The 24,888-nt window shown below is 30.4% G+C and overlaps 2 protein-coding genes across 2 annotated transcripts in view; both read right to left on the reverse strand.

Moving 5' to 3' along the window:
- Positions 1-215: 215 nt before the first annotated feature.
- LOC143046509 (C-type mannose receptor 2-like) overlaps positions 216-24,888 on the reverse strand; it is a 34,381-nt gene continuing 9,708 nt past the window's right edge. Inside the window, exons 5-9 of the mRNA XM_076219665.1 lie at positions 4,884-4,936; positions 3,499-3,587; positions 2,174-2,279; positions 1,665-1,893; positions 216-313 (exon numbers count right to left, since the gene is read on the reverse strand). Coding sequence (XP_076075780.1) covers positions 283-313; positions 1,665-1,893; positions 2,174-2,279; positions 3,499-3,587; positions 4,884-4,936 — 508 coding nt within the window. The 3' untranslated portion in view covers positions 216-282. The remainder of the gene's footprint in view (positions 314-1,664; positions 1,894-2,173; positions 2,280-3,498; positions 3,588-4,883; positions 4,937-24,888) is intronic.
- On the reverse strand, positions 13,783-18,365 carry LOC143044612 (perlucin-like protein). Its single transcript, XM_076216671.1, has 5 exons — positions 18,256-18,365; positions 16,863-16,951; positions 15,743-15,848; positions 15,239-15,467; positions 13,783-13,880 (listed from the first exon to the last, which is right to left on the reverse strand). Exons 1-5 carry the CDS (start codon positions 18,305-18,307, stop codon positions 13,850-13,852), a joined length of 507 nt encoding a protein of 168 aa, XP_076072786.1. The 5' UTR covers positions 18,308-18,365; the 3' UTR covers positions 13,783-13,849.

Below are 24,888 nucleotides of genomic sequence, written 5' to 3' on the forward strand. Positions count from 1 at the left end.
AAGCTTTACATTACTGTCTAGATCTTTACAATACACGATAGTCAGCTACGGCTTTGACATATTGGACTGCTAAGTTTATGGATAAAACATATTAGCTCATAATATTCCCCTTCAATAATCAGTTTGCCTTTGTATTTTAATATCTAAGGGAACTCAATATTATTTTTTTGTGTTCTAACGACAACCCATAATAACAAATAAAAACAACAACAAACTTGGTGTGTATATATGTAATAAATAAACTGACATGTAAAATGTAAAACAAAGTCGTGACAATTACGGCTATCCAAGAAGGTTCCCAATATCTGCTGCCCTAAAATAATTTAAAAAAAAAACGAAAAAAATAATCAGTTGTATATATTATGTAATGTTTATTTCAAATGTGTGGTATTTTTGTGACAAAAGTAGCTGTTGACACATTAACAATGATGCGTTGAACGAAGTAAGATGCTTGCAATTCACAAGTTGCCTTTTTGTTTTATATTGTATTCATTTCGTTTAACAGGCCGTCAGTTTTCAGGTTTATATTGTTTCAAATTTACCATTTCAGTCATTTTCAGGCCTTGTTAAACTACAAGGGTTTTGTTCGTTGTTGCAGGCCTAACAATGACGTTTAGACGCTAATTTATAACGTTTCTTGTAAAAACTTGTCTCAATGGCAATTTTTACAATTTTTTCGAATTTCTTTAAATAATAATCTTTTTTTTAACATATTACGGACGCGTTAATATGTGTCTACTTCAAATATCAAACGACGGATCAAGTTAAGAATTAGGTAGCAATAAACAGTTAGGAAAAAATATTAAAATTAGCCCTTATAGATTTTACCATCCCCTTTTCATTGCTTTCTTGCAATATAAAACTTACTGTTTGTGTCATATATGTGCATATGTATGTACTCAGAATCTTCCATAGATTTTATATTCAGTTTATAAAATGGTAAAATATAATTTCTTTTGGGTGTATCCATGGCAACAATTTGCATTTATTTGTTATAAAATATTGCAAAAAGGGGGGAAAAGATGTCACATAAGTCCCCAAAATTTGGCTAAAAGTAGAATTTCAATCGCTTGAGGTAATACATTTTCTGAAACTGTACATATATCATTCAGCAAATCCAATGAAAATCATATGTCTTTCATCTCATTTGTAAAATTGCGTCAAAAACTTCGTGTAGAAAAAAAAGTGTTTGTAAACATTACATTAATTTCTGGACCGATGGCCGGTCTAGCTATGCAAATACGGATCGTCAAACAGAAAATAGCCAACAAAACATGTCAAAAATAACCTTGATGCTCTTATAAATCATCTTTGGAGGCTAAATTAGCACTCAGCAATCTAAAAGTGAAATTTATTACACAATACAATTCCTCTTTGAAAAATCAACTGGGGCCAAAATGTGAAACTAAACTCCTAACTGTGTATTGCTACCTTATGTACATACAAATGTATTTGGAACAAAATGAGAGATAAAAAAGAACTATACTTATAGATGGAGAGGACTTTTTGAAATTTTGAAAACATTAAATATGTGCTGATTACTTGATAGTTGAAATCAACTTGAAAAAAAGCAGAGAGAAAAAAACCAACAAGTTTTTGAAGTGATAAAAAGGTCATTGTCAAATGTATTGCGTTTAAATTGACTTGTTTACTATAATACTTACACCATTTCACAAATGTAGGTAAGTGGTACTGTACAAGGATCATCTGTCCAAGAATAATTGAAGCCCATAACTGGATCAACTGTCATAGCTACACAGTTCTCGTTTCCCCCTCTGTTGTTTGGCTGGGTAGGTCCCCAGTTAAAGTAAGTTGCCTGCTTGCCGTTAGCTACCCAGTGAAATGTCCCTTCAGTTACAAGGTCATTTAATCCTATGTACATTCCAATGGAATCTGTGAAAACAAACACAATGGTTTTGGACACCAATCAAACATAGGTTGATGCTATAAAACAAAACATGCTTAATTCATTCAATGAAATATACATTTTGAAAGTTACGTTGTGAATTTTTAATTTTTTTTAATTTTGCATGTATTTTGCATATATTTAAAAAAAAACCAGCCAAGTTTGACCTTAAAATAATGGCTATTTATATATTGAGGTTAATGAAGATATAGAACAAAAGTTGCGCTTCATTATTCATAAAAAAATCGAATATCTACACATTCTTACTTATTTTGATCATTAAATCTGCAAGAAACTGTTGTGTTTTTGCATCATCAACGGTAGCTAATGATGCAGATCTACCATACTGGCGACCAATCACTTCACAAAGTTTCTGGAAAAAAGATAGAAAAGTATTACTTCAAATTTAAAAACAAACATTTATTCATCATGGGGATATAATATTATATCATTATATCAAATGAGAATTTGAACATATTTTCAGTTATTTCTCTCCCTTGAATAACAGCATAATTCCGACATGCTTAAACGTTTAAAACAAACGGTCATTACCATGATATAAATGTGAAAACAAATATGCTAGAAAATATACTTCCGCTACTAATATTATGTTGATGATCTTATTCTAAAACAGTATGTAGTTACTTATTAATAAGCTTTCTATTTATAAATTCAATTTTTTTAATATCATATACAAGAACACGTGATATGAAATGAGATGCAACCGTAGTTTACCGATGTTCAAAACTCATGTATTCAAATAATACATAAATGTTGGACAAAATCACTTGAGGGATTCACATAACTTTATTAGAGGATATATGTAATCAAATAGTAATTGACGTCTGCTATGCATACATTATCCGTCATTTAAATGCACACTCATAATCACGAATAAGACAAACTCAATACAGTGTTCAATACATGAGGAGTAATTCTTAATGAAAGTAAATAAAGGCAACAGTAGTATACCGCTGTTCAAACTCATAAATCCATGGACAAAAAACAAAATCGGGGTAACAAACTAAAACTGAGGGAAACGCATTAAATATAAGAGAAGAACAACGACACAACACTACAATGTAACACACACAGAAACGGACCAAGCATCAGACAAAATCACACGAAAATAACAAATATAACATCAAAACCAAATAGATGAATTTGGGATAGACAAGTACCGTGACACGTCTTATCGCAATGTGAATTTACACTAAAAAATAAGAGGAAACATAAGAGAAAACAAACGACACAACGTTAAAATGTAACACACATAGAAACGAACTATAATATAAAAATGGCCATATTCCTGACTTGGTACAGGACATTTTTAAAGGAAAAAATGGCGGGTTGAACCTGGTTTTGTGGCATGCCAAACCTCCCATTTTATAGCCATGTGAAATATAACATTAAAATGACAACTCAACATCACAGGACTACAATATAAATAAATTAGAGAGTACAATTGACAAAGAAACACACGAACAACAGCCAACAAAAGGCAAATAAAACAATTGTAATTATAATAAGAAAACAAGTTTATGAACAATTACTTTCGAAACTCTCTCTTTGCTCTGTTTAATTGTACTCACCAGTGAATCGGCAAATGTCTCGTTGTCACGGCTTAGAAAGAAACACTTGTCTTTATAATGAGTCCAACTGTTAGGACATGCACAAAATACTTAAATCAAAATAATAAAAATAAAAAATAGTATGCATGTCTCCTTTCATGCAGAATATAAATGTTGATTACTGTCTAATATTTGCAAACAAATGTTATCAAGAGAGTTGTCACGTTGAAGGAAGGCAGTCAATGAAGAATAATCTATATTACATTTTGAGTGATTAAATCTATTCGACGCTCAGTTTATTTGCATCACGACGAATCCTTGTTTCTAAGGAATTTCACTATTTGATAATCAGAATCATCTATAAACGAGGTATTCTTTATTCAAATAAATTCTATCATAATTATATTATTACGTGATCTATATTGCTTTTCGGCCAGGTCCAATATTTTCAATACGGACTGGCAATGAATCCTAAATTACATGTAAACATATATTGTGCATGAAATTCAGGATTCATTGCCAGTCCGTATTGAAAATATTGGCCCTATATTCACATTTGATGTATGTAATACAGCATTAAGAACAAGTCTGTATTGAAAAAGTTGGATTATTTAATAAAAGTGATGTGAACTGGATGTTTCTGTATTGGCACTGGTATAGATTATCGGTCAGCTGAATTGGCCCTCGACTCTACGGGTCTCGAGGCTAATACAGCAAACATTGAATCTATACTAGTGCCAATACATAAACAGCCAGTTAATAAGACTAAAATACGCATGTTATGGTCATTCATTTTTGCTTTTCGGTATTTTTTTAGGGTGTAAACACTTTGACCGTTTGTACGTACATATATGAAGCCCATAATATAAAAAAAACCCCGCTTTTTCACAATTAACTAACAATAACTATTTCATATCGGTTAAGAATAAGCTTATCTTATTGGATAAAAAAGGGACACATGACATTCTTTATAAATTCCATCGGTCATTAACAGAACAAAACGGACCGGAAAACCGGTCCATATATCACGATAATGACCAGTTTTTCAATAACTATTATGTAAATACATGTTTTATTTTGCTTCAAACATTGATAAAAAAAAAATAAACTCATCACAGTAGAAGGCGATTAACTTTCAATGTAAAAAACGTGTACAATAGAGTGAACAGGTAAATAAAAGAAAAACTTTGAAAACATCTTGTTTTCATGATCCTAACAAAAAATGTAATTATAAGTATTGAATGCTTCTTTTAGTGATTTTATAGGGTTGTAAAAGCGTTAAATGTGCATATATTTTTAGAATAAAACGTTTCAGCGCTTCATACTAAATGTACATCGGTAAACGCTTTTACACCCCAAAATATTTACAAAAAGAAGGATTCAAATCTTGAAAAAGTGTGACTTACCAACTGTGGCAACAAATGCCAGAACACAAAGTTTCATCCAAACAAAAGACATTTTGATATATTAGGCAGCAGTTTGTATATTGAATATTGCATTTCTAGAGGCGATATTTATATTCGTTTATTATCTCAAGTTCGTGATGTCAAAAACTTGCAGACAAACTGAAATGAGGGTGCAAAATTCGGACAAGAAACAATGTCAGGGTTTCCTAAATTATTAATGATAGATATAGAACTTGTAAGACTGGTATTCGTACAGACCATTTTGATAAAAAGTTCAAATTTCAGAACAAGATTATTTGGAATATAATTTGGAACATTTATCAGGATAAGGATAAAAGCCATAGTTCGAGATGTCCTATGTGAATAATTGAAATTTGAATAAGAATATTTATCAGTACATGAGATGATTTGTTAGAATCCAAATCGGAATGTCCATTATGATTGTCTCTGATGATACACTTCTTCCATACAAATTTATAAACCTGATACATTCGATGCGTTTGTAGTACAAGTAGAAAATGTTATCAATTGAAACCTAAGTATGTGCGAACGAAACATATTTTCAGAATAGGATTTAACCCGTGCTCATTTATTTACAGTTTTGAACACAGTGGTCAAAATGGAAAACAACACGTTAAATAATTTCATGCGTCCGAAGCGCTTTTCTGGATTTACCTTCATCGAGAACGCTCAAAGCCAAACATTTGAAATCCGAAGATGTATAAGTACTGAACCCGTTAAAGATATTTGGTATGATCCATTGTCTCAGAGTAAATTGCCTCTTGCCCTACAAATCTATTTGATTAAAATTGTGAGTTACACATAAGCATACACGTCAGGCAATATGCTTTTTTTGAAAATGAAATAATAATAATGTGTAACTTGTGAACTTGTTACTACTTTCCTTTATATACATTTTACTGTAAGAGTTAAATGTATTTCCCTTGGTGTGACAGAGAAGAACAATTTAATTAACTGTTTAGCTATGAGAGTTGATCCAGTTATAGGCTTTAATTATTCTTGGACAGATGGTCCTTGTACAGTTCCAACCACGTATATTTGTGAAATGGTGTAAGTACTCTTCAGGAGAAATCAATTTAAACGCATTACATTTAACCATGTGCTTTTTATCACTGCAAACATATTTTGTTTTTTCTCTGTTTTCTTTATTTGGTTTCAATGGTTTCAACTTTTATTCAGCACCTATTTGTCGTTTTCAAAGTAGGGAAAAAATGTCTTCTCTGTGTATAGCTATACCCCCTTTTTTTCATTTCTCTGGATTTTTTGTTTCGAATGCATTTGTATGTACATAAATCACATCTAGATCGGTTGTTTGATATTTAGAGTAGACACATATTATCGCTTAGTAAAAAATTTGAATATTTATATAAAAATAAGCAGAATTTGCATAATTGCCGATGAGAGTAATTCTGAAAAAGATACGTTACCAATTATCATCTATAGTACACCTTTATGCCTTCAAAATGAACAAAACCACTGCAGCGTACCAAGGAATAAAAATCACAGAAATGGCAAAGCGAAAATATTTTAAACGTGAAAAATGACGACCTCGTAAACAAAAATGAATACAATATAAAAATATTAAACAAAAGGCAACTAATGAGATGCTAGCATGTTACTTCTTTTAAAATCCCCATCGTTAATATGCTACTTCTTTCACGAAAAATCCAAAACAGATGAAATGAATATTATTTTATATAATAACACTACTAATTATTTTTTGAATATTTTTTTATTTATTTTTTTGGCAGCAGATATTGGAAGCCTTCTTAAGATAGCTGCAATTGTCAGGAATTGTTATACATTTTACATGTCAGTTTATTTATTACATTTTTACACACAAATAATTCTGTTGTTTTCTTTGATATTTAATTAGTTTTTATGTTATGTTTTTATGTTATCACGATATCTATCATGAACAGTGCATGATGATTACTCAATATTGTAGACATCGCGATATCTACAATGTTAACACGATATTGTGTCAATACTGTTTACAATGTTGAAACCCTTATATATTGTTTACATCGTTGACATCGTTAACATCGCGATGTATAAAATCTTGGAAATAAATTGTGTTTACATTGTTTACATTGAGATGTTTACAATGTTAAAACGATGTTGTTCCAGCATTGTTTACATTGTTTGTTCACATCGTTGACATCGTTAACATCGCGATGTAAACAATGTTAACACGATGTTGTGTTATCATCTTTTACATTGTTTGACTTTTATATATTGTTTACATCGCGATATCTACCATGTTAACACGATTTTGTGTCAAAATTGTTTACCTTTTTTGAAATCTTATATAGAGTTTACATCGTTCACATCGTTATCATCGTGATGCATACAATGTTAAACAGATTGTGTGTTTACATTGTGTACATTGCTATATATACGGTACTTATCTATCCCAAATTCATGTATTTGGTTTTGATGTTATATTTGTTATTCTCATAGGATTTTGTCTAATGCTTAGTCCGTTTCTGTGTGTGTGTGTGTGTGTTCGTGTCGTTGTTCTCCTCTAGGCTTAAATTAAAATATGGTTTGTTTGCAGTTTACCGACCGACCCTTGAAAATCCTCCCGACTGTGAAAATTTTATTGCTTTAAATTTGAAGAAATTTTTTTTAATACTTCTATTGACGCGATCCGGAACATTATGTCCTTTCCGGAAATGATTTAAAGTCTGGGTCAATTACGCATTTCAAGTTCGGTTTTAGCTTCCCGTCAAGCGTCCATATGACCATTTAATGATAAAGCACATGGAAATTGTTTACAGGTATCCATGAAGTCACGGAGGAATCTACGCTGTCGTCTCGTGTCAATTTTAAGACAAATAACAAACAAAAAAGTTTATTAGTAAACTGTTTATACAGATTCAGGCACATGTAATGATGTGTGATGATATCATTGACGATGATGCAGCGGATATTCATAACTGACACGATAACCGTTCTGTCTCAAACAAATCGGGTACAGAATCTGTGGAGCCTGACTTTATGGAACCAATTTCAGTGGTTAAATAATTCGACAGCTGCTTGAAGTATGGCATATTTTCTACAAATCGTTGTGAAGACGACAAAGATGAAACCACTCCTCCGTGACTTAAATCTTCATGGATATCTCTAAACACTCCTGTACGGAGGAAGGGCTCATTTGAAATGTTAATGGATATAGATCATGCCAAATCAATTAAAGCAACCCTAACTACACAAAGATGTAGAGAAAATAAATGGTTAGCTTGAAAAATAAATATACCCTCTCTATATTAAATCTATTTTCGATTGCAATGAGTATGCTCCTTTAGGATAAGGGGGGCTGCCCCACTCATTGCAATTATTCTCTTTCTTACAATATTAAATATACCCAAACTGTGTGGCCTGTGTGAATTCAATTAAAACATGTCCTTAGGAGCTATGCTGCCAATTTTTTTTTATGCATTAAAAACATTTCAGTACAGACCATTTACTTTTAATGGGGTGCTATGGATTTCACCCAAACTTTAGATTTCTTTGGTTTTCATTAAAGCCTGGCAAAAATATAACCTTATCACATATATATAATTAAATATTGTTAGAAATATGAAAACAGTCGAATGTCTTATTACGTTTTTTTTCAATTGAGGAAGATTCAATGGTTTTTTTTTTTTTATTAAAAATACACTCTTTAATACATTGTCTTAAAAATCTTTTATATTTACATTTATCTGATGAAAATACTCTTCTCATGAAAACCTTCTAGTAAAGAAGCATACATGTCTGAATATATTTCTTTAAAACAGTTCTAGTCATAATGACATTCCTTGTTTATAAGTGTTCCAGTATTTAATAATTATACCATATTTTATGTCATAAATTGGATAATGACACTATGTTAAAGTTTCAGTTTTGGTTAAAAAGTTTTTTATCTGAAAATGCCTGTTCATTTGATGTTGGTTTTCAGCATGTCCAGTGTTTGTTGTTTTAAAATGTTTTTTTTCTTCACAAAAAACTTGTTTTAGTGAAACTGCTTGTTTAAACTGTATTTTGGCTGATAAAATAAAATATTTTTCCTACCTACCGACCCTTCAGTCTGAAGGTACAGTCGGAAAACTGCAAACAAACATATTTTTAAGGTTGGCCTTATATTTAATGCTTTCCCTCAGTTTTAGTTTGTTACCCCGATTTTGTTTTTTGTCCATGGATTTATGAGTTTTGAACAGCGGTATACTACTGTTGCCTTTAGTCATCACCTGGAAATTATCAATTTTTGTAATGTTCCAGGTTTTGACAATTGCCTCTTTAATGGCTTATAAATTATATGACGGATCATGCATTTCACTTTCATACTAGTCTGTTTATAATTGATGTTGCAATATTGAACTGGAATCCATAAACTATCTTGATATATTGCACCTAGATAAGTAGTTATACATTATATATGATAAATAACGTAATAACAATTAAATTGTCTTATATTGCAAACTCGCCTTCTATTTGCCTTGTTCACAGTACATATTTTATATAATAAATGTAGTGATAAAGTTTATATAAAATAACTCATGTGTCTAGAATCATTCACATATAGACACATAGAAGACATTACTGTTGTTTTTATATTCCTTCAAGGTAGAAATACATACTTCGAATAGAAAGCAGATGTTTCATTTTTTTTCCCCAATCATCAACGACCTTTGCTCTATTATTATTACAAAGGGCAAATATATTTTATTTCCTTTACGGATATATTTTATTGCATTTTTCATTCAGCTCCTAACTCCTCAAGGACTTTCCATTGTCACATCAGCACTTAAATTAGATTAATGAATAATGTTGTTCTGGTACCTAACAGAAAACCCTGGCCGTTTTTGGCACAACTGTTTTGAACTTTTGGTCCTCGATGCTGTTCAACTTTGTACTTGTTTCGGCTTTCACACTTTTGTATCTGGGCGTCGCTAGTAAGTCTTGTGTGGACAAAATGCACTTCTGGTGTAATAATAGCATTAAGGATAGAGTTGTGCCGATGATTATGAATCAATTTCAAATATCAAAGGAATTAGTCTCTTTTCATTTCAACTTTTATCTCATTTAAATGTCAGATGATAAAAGGAAATTGAATGCTGCGACGTTAGAAAGTACAAATGATATACCTGCACTTTAAAAGATATGGCTTAGTATTGCATAATATTTACTTATCTATTAATGAAGCCTGCGTGCATGTTGCCCTCTTCCGATCGTTGTGTGCTTCTCATTGGCGTATACATGTACTTATCAGTCCTTTTGATGTATATTTATTTTTTTTTTCTACAAGTCAATCAGAGATCTCTACCAGCCAGATCAAACCACTGTAAATTGGAGTTTGCTGCTTATCTGCTAAGCAAGCGTCGTTTAAGTTTCAGAGAAATGACTGTGTTTAGGTGTGGTGACATGTCATCCAGGGGACTGTTTCTTTTTTAACTTATGATTTTTTTTATTTCCAACAATAACAACATATACATGACATACATACAATATAATAATTATAAGATATATACAATGTCATTATTATAAATATATCTTATTTGGAAATATTTTACATTTTCTATTTTTAAAGTTAAGAGATTTTTTTTTTTTTTTGGAAATTAATAAATAAATTTTAAGAAGAAAGAAAAAAAAACACCACCCAAAAATAAAAAAAAAATTAATTAAAAAAACCAACACATAAGGATTATCCAGTTACATCCCTATCTATATTTTATTTATCACATATTCATGTCGAAAAGTATTTGCCAAAAAAACCTATACATATTTCTTCCGTAACAGCCCTGAACACAGATCAAGTACATAACATGACAATTATATTTTCTTTAAAATAGATTATAATAAAATAGTCATGAGTAATTGTAACAAAAAAAATCCAGGGGACTGTTATCTTATGAACTAGTCTGGGAAAAACCCATAGCACATTGACAGTTTTTGGTCCTGATATGTATGTACTATATTTCACTGGACGATAGAACACATTTCATCTTTATTACTATCACTACAGTTATTTTTCATCTATTTGCACTATGGATGTTTAAATCGTTATGTAGGAGATTTTTACTTCAATCTTTATTATTACCCAAAGGTCGGCATGATTTTTATTTTACAATTTGTGTAGAGATAATTCAAATAAGTCCCCTGGGTATTTTGTTTTAGTAAATAATCACTAAACAATCTAATATTTCATCATTCGGCAATAATATAAATGTTATCTAGAGTCGGGAATAACATCTTTGAAACAATCCATTACGTTGTTGATAATTACAGGTAAATCTCATGTAACTTATCTTTGGTCTATATCAGATAAAATCATTATAATTCGTGGCCTTGATTAAGTAAAGTATTCACGGACTATAAACCGAATTATATTTTGTTTCCTAAACTAAAGAAAAAAAAAATCACTTAGATGACCTGTATTTGAAATGTGTGTAATTTAAGACATTCAAATAATTGATTGGGTTATTCGTATCATTTAATGTAGTTCCTTTGAAGCTGCGCATTTAATTAAGACATTTTATTACAAATAATCATATAGAATTTATACTACGGTCCTGTTTCACATTTTTGTACTTGAAATAAACAAAATATTCTAAGCTTAAGTCCAAAGTTCAAAATTTTTATTTATAGACAAATTTTAGCTTACAGAAACACTATATTGTGCCCTAACGATTAACAACAACATAAAAAACAACATCGGACATTTGTAGCACATGTTAAATTTGACAACTAGTTTTAAGTTGGAGGTGTGAAATAGGATTCAAACAACAGTAATGTAATTTTCATTTTTTTTCCGAGATGTTATTTGTCTTTGAGTTGATACATTGTATGCTGTACGATATTGTATAAAAAAAATAAGGCAAATTTCATGCTAAACTAAGAACAGTCTATTGCCTTTTTATATGTTTATAAAGTATTCACAACAATAGCTGCTATCGATATCACAATGGATGATCTATCGGCCAAGTGCTATATAAATCAAAATAGCACGTTGGATTTTTTTTGTTTCCGAAGTGCTATTTCGTGATCTACCTTCACCAGGAACGCTGATGAGGAAAGAATTGCAATTATCAGTCTGACTATTAATAAGCTGTTTAATAAAATTTGAATCAGGAAAACCATAACTATTACAACTTGATTACTTATACATTGGCGTGACATATTCAGTTCTTTAAAAAATAACAATAGGTTAAGAGTACATGCAGTATAACTTTGGTCCTAGAACAAAGCCTTGAGGCAAACCATATTGAAGACGTAGATCGTGAGATTGTTTGGTGCCAATGGCAACTCGCTGAGTTATGTTTTTTCAAGCAAGACTCGATCCACGATAAGGCGCTATCGGAGACTCCGAAAGAATAGTTCAGACGTCCTAGTAAAAATCTTGTGATCAATAACATCAAATGCGGCCGAAAGATCGATCCTCAGAAGTACAACACAACTGTTTTTGTCCAGTGCAGAAACAATATCGTGGTAAACACGTAGAAGAGCTGTTTCTGTAGAATGACGAGCTCGGTATGCCGATTGCAGATTTTCGTGCAGATTATTCGATTCTATGTGGTGTTCTAGACGAGATGAAACAACTTTTTCCAAGACCTTTGACAAAAACGGAAGGTTTGACACCGGACGGTAACTTTTGAACACTTCAGGATCTAGACTAGGTTTCTTCAGCAATGGTCGAACGATAGCTTGCTTAAATGAAGATGTAACCAGTAATTCTGACAACGAGCAATTAACAATGTTTGTCATTGCCGGTAGAAGTTCGTTTCAACAAGATTTTAGTAAATAGGATCTAGTTCACAGTGTTTTGATGGTGCAGATTGTATGATCTGCGTGAGTTCCGTAATGGTTGTTGGTTAGAAAGATGATAAATGTAAACCGTTAAACTTTTCGTCTGATTTCAGTTAAGCCATTCCAATTGAAGTTTAATAGTGTGCCTTTCTATGTTGTGATGTTACACTATTGTTTCAGATAAGGATAAAGGTTAGTTCGTATTAAAACGTTTTTACCCGCTGTATTTGTTTGCATTTTTTCCTAAGTCAGGAACCTGATATTTAGTGGTTGTCGTTTGTTGAAGTAGTTCATAAGTGTTTCTCGTTTTTCGTTTGTTGTTATGAAGAGGTTTTCCTGTTTGAATGCTTATACACTAGTCATTTTTTGGTCCATTATAGCATGCTGTTCGGTGTTAGCCAAGGTTCGTGTTAGAGACCGTACTTTGACCTATATTGGTTGATGGAGAGTTGTCTAATTGGCACTAATACCATATCTTCTTATATAGATTACATGTACCATTACATACTATTGTAATTCAGTCCTTTGGAATATTATGATTACAAGTCATGTTTGAAAGATGTCACTTGTACATGAATTTAAGCATACATAGTTAAGATGCTTTTCATACCAAAAACGAGATAGTGATTATAGGTACTAAAAGAAAAGGTAATAACTAGAAATTTGGAAGTTATATATTTTGTTCCGGTGTATCTGTGTGTCATGTGTATCTCGATCAGGTCCATCAAACAACATAATTACTAGAAATAACATTGACGGTAATGTGTATTGCAGGACCATTAAGTTAAACATATTTTGTGTTTTTGAGTTGTGTATTTTTGCATGATCCGTAAAATATATTTATTTCTTCTATTCCAAACCAAAAACGTAATTAAGCTTTACATTACTGTCTAGATCTTTACAATAGACGATAGTCAGCTACGGCTTTGACATATTGGACTGCTAAGTTTATGGATAAAACATATTAGCTCATAATATTCCCCTTCAATAATCAGTTTGCCTTTGTATTTTAATATCTAAGGGAACTCAATATTATTTTTTGTGTTCTTACGACAACCCATAATAACAAATAAAAACAACAACAAAGTTGGTGTGTATATATGTAATAAATAAACTGAAATGTAAAATGTAATACAAAGTCGTGACAATTACGGCTATCCAAGAAGGTTCCCAATATCTGCTGACCTAAAATAAATAAAGAAAAAAATGAAAAAAATAATCAGTTGTATATATTATGTAATGTTCATTTCAAATGTGTGGTATTTTTGTGACAAAAGTAGCTGTTGACACATTAACAATGATGCGTTGAACGAAGTAAGATGCTTGCAATTCACAAGTTGCCTTTTTGTTTTTATATTGTATTCATTTCGTTTAACAGGCCGTCAGTTTTCAGGTTTAAATTGTTTCAAATTTGCCATTTCAGTCATTTGCATGCCTTGCTAAACTACAAGGGTTTTGTTTATTGTTGCAGGCCTAACAATGACTTATAGACGCTAATTTATAACGTTTCTTGTAAAAACATGTCTCATTGGCAATTTTTACAAAGTCTACGAATTTCTATAAATAATAATCTTTTTTTTAACATATTACGGACGCGTTAATATGTGTCTACTCCAAAGATCAAACGACGGATCAAGTCAAGAATTAGGTAGCAATAAACAGTTCGGAAAATATATAAAAATTTGCCCTTATAGATTTTACCATCCCCTTTTCATTGCTTTCTTGCAATATAAAGCTTACTGTTTGTGTCATATATGTGCATATGTATGTACTCAGAATCTTCCATAGATTTTATATTCAGTATATAAAATGTTAAAATATATAATTTCTTTTGGGTGTATCCATGGCAACAATCTGCATTTATTTGTTATAAGATATTGCAAAAAGGGGGAAAAAGATGTCACATAAGTCCCCAAAATTTGGCTAAATTTAGAATTTCAATCGCTTGAGGTAATAGCTTTTCTGAAACTGTGTACATATATCATTCAGCAAATCCAATGAAAATCATATGTCTTTCATCTCATTTGTAAAATTGCGTCAAAAACTTCGTGTAGAAAAAAAAGTGTTTGTAAACATTACATTAATTTCTGGACCGATGGCCGGTCTAGCTATGAAAATACGGATTGTCAAACAGAAAAAAGCCCATAAAACATGTCAAAAATAATTTTGATGCTCTTATAAATAATCTTTGGGGGCTAAATTAGCACTCAGCAATCTAAAAATGAAATTTATTACACAATACATTTCCTCTTTGAAAAATCCACTGGGGCCAAAATGTGAAACTAAACTTCTAACTGTGTATTGCTACCTTATGTACATACAAATGTATTTGGAACAAAATGAAAGATAAAAAAGAACTATACTTATAGATGGAGAGGACTTTTTGAAATTTTGAAAACATTAAATATGTGCTGATTACTCGATAGTTGAAATCAATTTAAAAAAAAAAACAGAGAGAAAAATACCAACAAGTTTTTGAAGTGATAAAAAGGTCATTGTCAAATGTATTGCGTTTAAATAGACTTGTTTACTATAATACTTACACCATTTCACAAATGTAGGTAAGTGGTACTGTACAAAAATCATCTGTCCAAGTATAATTGAGGCCATAAACTGGATCAACTGTTATAGCTACACAGTTCTCGTTTCCCCCTCTGTTGTTTGGCTGGGTAGGTCCCCAGTTAAAGTAAGTTGCCTGCTTGCCGTTAGCTACCCAGTGAAATGTCCCTTCAGTTACAAGGTCATTTAATCCTATGTACATTCCAATGGAATCTGTGAAAACAAACAAAATGGTTTGGACACCAATCAAACATAGGTTGATGCTATAAAACAAAACATGCTTAATTCATTCAATGAAATATACATTTTGAAAGTTACGTTGTGAATTTTTTTTTTTGATTTTGCATGTATCTTGCATATATTTAAAAAAAAAACAGCCAAGTTTGACCTTAAAATAGTGGCTATTTATATATTGAGGTTAATCAAGATATAGAACAACAGTTGCGCTTCATTATTCATAAAAAAATCGAATATCTACACATTCTTACTTATTTTGATCATTAAATCTGCAAGAAACTGTTGTGTTTTTGCATCATCAACGGTAGCTAATGATGCAGATCTACCATACTGGCGACCAATCACTTCACATAGTTTCTGGAAAAAAGATAGAAAAGTATTACTTCAAATTTAAAAACAAACATTTATTCATAGGTTGATGCTATAAAACAAAACATGCTTAATTCATTCAATGAAATATACATTTTGAAAGTTACGTTGTGAATTTTTTTTTTTTTGATTTTGCATGTATTTTGCATATATTTAAAAAAAAACCAGCCAAGTTTGACCTTAAAATAGTGGCTATTTATATATTATTAGAGGATATATATATATATATGTGTGTGTTCAAATAGTAATTGACGTCTGCTATGCATACATTATCCGTCATTTAAATGCACACTCATAATCACGAATAAGACAAACTCAATACAGTGTTCAATACATGAGGAGTAATTCTTAATGAAAGTAAATAAAGGCAACAGTAGTATACCGCTGTTCAAACTCATAAATCCATGGACAAAAAACAAAATCGGGGTAACAAACTAAAACTGAGGGAAACGCATTAAATATAAGAGGAGAACAACGACACAACACTACAATGTAACACACACAGAAACGGACCAAGCATCAGACAAAATCCCACGAAAATAACAAATATAACATCAAAACCAAATAGATGAATTTGGGATAGAGAAGTACCGTGACACGTCTTATCGCAATGTGAATTTACACTAAAAAATAAGAGGAAACATAAGAGAAAACAAACGACACAACGTTAAAATGTAACACACATAGAAACGAACTATAATATTACAATGGCCATATTCCTGACTTGGTACAGGACATTTTTAAAGGAAAAAATGGCGGGTTGAACCTGTTTTTTTGGCATGCCAAACCTCCCCTTTTATAGCCATGTGAAATATAACATTAAAATGACAACTCAACACCACAGGACTACAATATAAATAAATTAGAGAATACAATTGACAAAGAAACACACGAACAACAGCCAACAAAAGGCAAATAAAACAATTGTAATTATAATAAGAAAACAAGTTTATGAACAATTACTTTCGAAACTCTCTCTTTGCTCTGTTTAATTGTACTCACCAGTGAATCGGCAAATGTCTCGTTGTCACGGCTTAGAAAGAAACACTTGTCTTTATAATGAGTCCAACTGTTAGGACATGCACAAAATACTTAAATTAAAATAATAAAAATAAAAATAGTATGCATGTATCCTTTCATGCAGAATATAAATGTTGATTACTGTCTAATATTTGCAAACAAATGTTATCAAGAGAGTTGTCACGTTGAAGGAAGGCAGTCAATGAAGAATAATCTATATTACATTTTGAGTGATTAAATCTATTCGACGCTCAGTTTATTTGCATCACGACGAATCCTTGTTTCTAAGGAATTTCACTATTTGATAATCAGAATCATCTATAAACGAGGTGTTCTTTATTCAAATAAATTCTATCATAATTATATTATTACGTGATCTATATTGCTTTTCGGCCAGGTCCAATATTTTCAATACGGACTGGCAATGAATCCTAAATTACATGTAAACATATATTGTGCATGAAATTCAGGATTCATTGCCAGTCCGTATTGAAAATATTGGCCCTATATTCACATTTGATGTATGTAATACAGCATTAAGAACAAGTCTGTATTGAAAAAGTTGGATTATTTAATAAAAGTGATGTGAACTGGATGTTTCTGTATTGGCACTGGTATAGATTATCGGTCAGCTGAATTGGCTCTCAACTCTACGGGTCTCGAGGCTAATACAGCAAACATTGAATCTATACTAGTGCCAATACATAAACAGCCAGTTAATAAGACTAAAATACGCATGTTATGGTCATTCATTTTTGCTTTTCGGTATTTTTTTAGGGTGTAAACACTTTGACCGTTTGTACGTACATATGAAGCCCATAATATAAAAAAAAACCCGCTTTTTCACAATTAACTAACAATAACTATTTCATATCGGTTAAGAATAAGCTTATCTTATTGGATAAAAAAGGGACACATGACATTCTTTATTCTTCAGTAATAAATTCCATCGGTCATTAACAGAACAAAACGGACCGGAAAACCGGTCCATATATCACGATAATGACCAGTTTTTCAATAACTATTATGTAAATACATGTTTTATTTTGCTTCAAACATTGATAAAAAAAAAATAAACTCATCACAGTAGAAGGCGATTAACTTTCAATGTAAAAAACGTGTACAATAGAGTGAACAGGTAAATAAAAGAAAAACTTTGAAAACATCTTGTTTTCATGATCCTAACAAAAAATGTAATTATAAGTATTGAATGCTTCTTTTAGTGATTTTATAGGGTTGTAAAAGCGTTAAATGTGCATATATTTTTAGAATAAAACGTTTCAGCGCTTCATACTAAATGTACATCGGTAAACGCTTTTACACCCCAAAATATTTACAAAAAGAAGGATTCAAATCTTGAAAAAGTGTGACTTACCAACTGTGGCAACAAATGCCAGAACACAAAGTTTCATCCAAACAAAAGACATTTTGATATATTAGGCAGCAGTTTGAATATTGAATATTGCAGTTCTAGAGGCGATATTTATATTCGTTTATTATCTCAAGTTCGTGATGTCAAAAACTTGCAGACAAACTGAAATGAGGGTGCAAAATTCGGACAAGAAACAATGTCAGGGTTTCCTAAATTATTAATGATAGATATAGAACTTGTAAGACTGGTATTCGTACAGACCATTTTGATAAAAAGTTCAAATTTCAGAACATGATTATTTGGAATATAATTTGGAACATTTATCAGGATAAGGATAAAAGCCATAGTTCGAGATGTCCTATGTGAATAATTGAAATTTGAATAAGAATATTTATCAGTACATGAGATGATTTGTTAGAATCCAAATCGGAATGTCCATTATGATTGCATCTGATGATACGCTTCTTCCATACAAATTTATAAACCTGATACATTCGATGCGTTTTTAGTACAAGTAGAAAATGTTATCAATTGAAACCTAAGTATGTGCGAACGAAACATATTTTCAGAATAGGATTTAACCCGTGCTCATTTATTTACAGTTTTGAACACAGTGGTCAAAATGGAAAACAACACGTTAAATAATTTCATGCGTCCGAAGCGCTTTTCTGGATTTACCTTCATCGAGAACGCTCAAAGCCAAACATTTGAAATCCGAAGATGTATAAGTACTGAACCCGTTAAAGATATTTGGTATGATCCATTGTCTCAGAGTAAATTGCCTCTTGCCCTACAAATCTATTTGATTAAAATTGTGAGTTACACATAAGCATACACGTCATGCAATATGCTTTTTTTGAAAATGAAATAATAATAATGTGTAACTTGTGAACTTGTTACTACTTTCCTTTATATACATTTTACTGTAAGAGTTAAATGTATTTCCCTTGGTGTGACAGAGAAGAACAATTTAATTAACTGTTTAGCTATGAGAGTTGATCCAGTTATAGGCTTTAATTATTCTAGGATAGATGGTCCTTGTACAGTTCCAACCACGTATATTTGTGAAATGGTGTAAGTACTCTTCAGGAGAAATCAATTTAAACGCATTACATTTAACCATGTGCTTTTTATCACTGCAAACATATTTTGTTTTTTCTCTGTTTTCTTTATTTGGTTTCAATGGTTTCAACTTTTATTCAGCACCTATTTCTCGTTTTCAAAGTAGGAAAAAAATGTCTTCTCTGTATATAGCTATAACCCCTTTTTTTCATTTCTCTGGATTTTTTGTTTCGAATGCATTTGTATGTACATAAATCACATCTAGATCGGTTGTTTGATATTTAGAGTAGACACATATTATCGCTTAGTAAAAAATTTGAATATTTATATAAAAATAAGCAGAATTTGCATAATTGCCGATGAGAGTAATTTTGAAAAAGATACGTTACCAATTATCATCTATAGTACACCTTTATGCCTTCAAAATGAACAAAACCACTGCAGCGTACCAAGGAATAAAAATCACAGAAATGGCAAAGCGAAAATATTTTAAACGTGAAAAATGACGACCTCGTAAACAAAAATGAATACAATATAAAAATATTAAACAAAAGGCAACTAATGAGATGCTAGCATGTTACTTCTTTTAAAATCCCCATCGTTAATATGCTACTTCTTTCACGAAAAATCCAAAACAGATGAAATGAATATTATTTTATATAATAACACAACTAATTATTTTTTGAATATTTTTTTATTTATTTTTTTGGCAGCAGATATTGGAAGCCTTCTTAAGATAGCTGCAATTGTCAGGAATTGTTATACATTTTACATGTCAGTTTATTTATTACATTTTTACACACAAATAATTCTGTTGTTTTCTTTGATATTTAATTAGTTTTTATGTTATGTTTTTATGTTATCACGATATCTATCATGAACAGTGCATGATGATTACTCAATATTGTAGACATCGCGATATCTACAATGTTAACACGATATTGTGTCAATACTGTTTACAATGTTGAAACCCTTATATATTGTTTACATCGTTGACATCGTTAACATCGCGATGTATAAAATCTTGGAAATAAATTGTGTATACATTGTTTACATTGAGATGTTTACAATGTTAAAACGATGTTGTTCCAGCATTGTTTACATTGTTTGTTTACATCGTTGACATCGTTAACATCGCGATGTAAACAATGTTAACACGATGTTGTGTTATCATCTTTTACATTGTTTGACTTTTATATATTGTTTACATCGCGATATCTACCATGTTAACACGATTTTGTGTCAAAATTGTTTACCTTTTTTGAAATCTTATATAGAGTTTACATCGTTCACATCGTTATCATCGTGATGCATACAATGTTAAACAGATTGTGTGTTTACATTGTGTACATTGCTATATATACGGTACTTATCTATCCCAAATTCATGTATTTGGTTTTGATGTTATATTTGTTATTCTCATAGGATTTAGTCTAATGCTTAGTCCGTTTCTGTGTGTGTGTGTGTGTGTTACATTTTAATGTCGTGTCGTTGTTCTCCTCTTATATTTAATGCTTTCCCTCAGTTTTAGTTTGTTACCCCGATTTTGTTTTTTGTCCATGGATTTATGAGTTTTGAACAGCGGTATACTACTGTTGCCTTTAGTCATCACCTGGAAATTATCAATTTTTGTAATGTTCCAGGTTTTGACAATTGCCTCTTTAATGGCTTATAAATTATATGACGGATCATGCATTTCACTTTCATACTACACAGCAAAAAGTGCCACGCATGTTCTACGCATGTGAAAAAAAACATGCGTGAAACACATGTTTTTTGTGCGTTTAACACATGTTTTTTACATCATGCGTATAACAGGCGTTAAATAACATATGTTTAACATGTGTTACAAAACACATGTAAAATATCACATGTATAAAACATGTGTTTTTTCATACACATGTAAAATATATGTTTTACGCATGTTTTACATACAAATTACTGTAAAAGGTATTTTTGAATACTTTTTTTTCACCATATTTATTTTTAATTTTTGTTTCAAATATTTGAGAATAAAATTGTATAATTGAGCATTCATATATGAATTAAAATTTTCTTTTGAGATTTGAATTTGCAATACATATGAACAGAAGCAACTATTTAGTTTAATGTAATAATACAAAATGTAGAAATATATTGAAATCATCAATTCAGATGGATGATGGTGTTCATTAGTAAGAACGGTCTTGCTTTTAAAAATTACATACAATTTTGGATGAGATGATAAAATGAAAATAACAAAATGATTTATGCTGAGTTGGATCATTGAACAAATGATTTTCAGTATATAATAAAAACAGTATGAGCACCAAATAATCAATTGAAGCAAAATAAATTTAAAAATGCAAATACAAAAGAGTCCAAGACTTGTGAAATAAAACATTAAATGTATGAAGGATGCAATATTCGATCAAATCATTGTTAAAAGCCATATGACATGATGACTTGTACTAATTACATCTATGTTATCGAGTGGATAAAACTGAAATGGAAATGGGGAATGTGTCAAAGATGCAACAACCCAACCAAAGACCAGAAAATAGCAAAAGGTCACCAATTGGCATGATGGGTCATCTTAGCTCATCTATACAGCTATACAAAGTTCCAAATTAGACATATCTATATGTCTATATATAAAACGTCGTAGATATTATTCAACAACAAAAAATGAAAAGGTGCAAAATCGTTGTAAGTAACTATATACATGTAAACAATAAATAAATTATATAAACACCTAAAAGTTTACAAAACTAATATATGTAAATATTTCGGAAAATAGATCTTTAATCAGTATCATTATAATATAAAATTAATCCGAAATTTTTATAAAAAATTACATATAATGTTTCTTTTTATAAAATTGGTATTGTTTTGTACACTTTTTAGGTTTTTATACATATTTACTTTTTTTTACCTTGATAAAACTGTATGGTAGTTTAAAAGTAAAAGAACATGTACTGTACTAATGCATTTATTTTTTTCAGAATATTATAACAAATAAAATGAAAATCAATATTGTTGCATTTGAAACAAAGGCCCTGCTTACATATTTTTGTGTGATTATTGGTTCATTATAATACACCACACTGACATATCTATCCTATATCTAGGAATAACAAGCAGCTCTCTCATTATTGTTTAACCACAAATGCACTTTTTATTATTATTCTATATCCCATTTGATTAATTTGTTTTCTTACTCTCAGAACTTTTCCCATTATGGTATAAAAAGTTTGAACATAAAGACATCATTAAGATAAAGAAAAATACAAACAATTACTGAAAAGAAATTGCCTTTGAATGGTTGTTTATACTTCTTTTTTCTTCTATACTTTCAATGAATAAAAAATGAAATCCTTAAAAACATTTTTCATAAAATTTGAAATATTTAGATTTTAATTTGTAATTTAATCTGTATATTTTTGGAGACAGAATTCAATCTCTGGTTTTAGTATTCTCTAATTGTCTATCCAACATAATAACATTATAAATTAACAAATTATCTCCCCTCTATATACATGAAAGTAAAATACATTATCATGAAGGTGTGCTTTATTTCCTATTTAAGAATATTGAAATTTCTTGATTGATATCTAAAATTTATCTAATTGAATTATAATAACATGACAACAATTGAACTATAAATAATATCTGTAGCTTATTTTAAATCATAATAAGGCACACAGCTTTCTTTTTTTTCTGTACAGTTGTACAAAAATTAATACATTACAAAACAATATTTTTTATGAATCAAATGTAACATGAGATTACAAAATTACCCCCATTGTTTTTAACTAAGAAATGACTTAACATTTTTCCTGTCTATTCTAAATAACATCACAAATGTGGTGCACACTGAATAACCATCATTCCTTATAATTTTATCATAAATTCTATTCTAATATCACGTGCTTCTTTCGCTTTGTAAACAACACTGTGTGAAAATTTTCGATATATCTATACTCAGCGCAGACTCAGAGATATACATAATAATGGATGTTTCAATATACCTCCCACGTAAATCCACATGTATTTGACTCTTTGCAAACGCATTGTTTTAGAAATTGTAATAAAACAAAAGACAAAAGAACTTTTATTCTTATTCGGATGCATAATAAAAAGAATAAATATATTGCAACTAGTTTTGTTTATTTCCTAAATATAGTAACACAGCTATATTTTGTGCAATGTCAATTTCATCATGGAACACTTTCTCTACAATCAGGGGTTCATTAAGGTATGAAAATTCGCTTGATATTTATGTTACGATTTTAAAAGCTATCAATATACTAATTTAAGTTGCAGTATAAAAACAATATTTAGTCAATGTCACAAAAATATAATTTTTTTTGTAACAATCGAAGTTCGTATAATATTAAAATGGAATTTTGAGGTAGGTTTTGTTTTGTTTTCTATTCTATTGCATATTTGATTTCAGCGAGTCAACATGTCAGCTCCTTCGTTACGAAATGTCAATTTTGGATTTGACGGTAGCTTACGAGAAAATATGTTAATTAAAAATCGAAAATATTGGGTTTGAGAATTAAACATTTTTTCCACCGGTTATTAACGAAATAATCAATGCAAGCTTAAGATTTATGAGAATATTTGAGCTTTATCTAAAAAGGAGTAAAAAAGAACAGCTTCACACACGGCATACCCACTCTCACTTCAGTATTTGAATGAACTTATTTGTCCTATTAGAATCGAAATAATTCATGGAAGCCATAGATTTGTTGGAAATTTACACATGACCTGGGCCGTGATATTCGTTAATTTTATCCCTCGCTAACGCTTAGGATAAAATTCGAATATCACGGCCCAGGCCATGTGTTAATTTCCAACAAATCTATGGCTTCTATGAATTATTTCTTAATTTTAAGCTGTAGTAAATCATGAAAAAATGTTGAAGATGTTATGGTTACATGACAAGTTATGTCTATAAGCTGATATACAAAACACTGCCAGCCGATCAAAAGAGAGATAATTTGGAGCTTTTTTAATGATACAAATGTATATAAACATTTCAAACGTCATCTGGGGTCAAATCAAATTGATTTTTTAGTTAACTTTTGTACCATATCATAGAGTAACAACTATAGTAGTGTAATAAATAAATTTGTAATGAAAAAACAAATGTTTTAATTTTTAATGAATTTGTTTGTACCCTTAAGCCTCCTTACGCATCAACAAATTGTAACCATTGTCAAGAAGAAGTAAGAAATAAATAAATGATTAAACATTCAAGGTGATATATCACTGATTTATCAGGATAGTTGACAAAATTCAAATATATATCTGTTTTAAGAGTATTTAAGAATTGTATAAAAGCTTCTTGTAATATTATAAGAGTGTAAAATGTACTATGCATTTTAGTGACAACCGGTGAGAAGCATGTTGAAATGTATGTTGAATTTGATCGAGAATGTCAAATGTTTAAAGAAATTAAAGACAATGATTAAGATTTTAATAATTAAAGTTTCAAGTGTAACATGGAAGTAATTTCAGGATAAACAAAATATAGGTACATTGTCTTTCTTAGTTAGAACATAGAAATTTACAGTTGACAGAAAA

The sequence above is a fragment of the Mytilus galloprovincialis genome, chromosome 9 (genome assembly GCF_965363235.1).
Source record: "Mytilus galloprovincialis chromosome 9, xbMytGall1.hap1.1, whole genome shotgun sequence".
Taxonomy (NCBI): Eukaryota; Metazoa; Mollusca; class Bivalvia; order Mytilida; family Mytilidae; genus Mytilus; species Mytilus galloprovincialis.

Bases quoted from the DNA above. Each gene is read 5' to 3' on its own strand.
- LOC143044612 (XM_076216671.1), bottom strand. From the start codon at position 18,307: ATGTCTTTTGTTTGGATGAAACTTTGTGTTCTGGCATTTGTTGCCACA. The intron at 16,952-18,255 runs GTAAGTCACACT...TTTTAATTTAAG, and splicing joins GGCATTTGTTGCCACAGTTG to TATTTTGTGCATGTCCTAAC. The intron at 15,849-16,862 runs GTGAGTACAATT...TCTTTTTTCCAG, and splicing joins AGACATTTGCCGATTCACTG to AAACTATGTGAAGTGATTGG.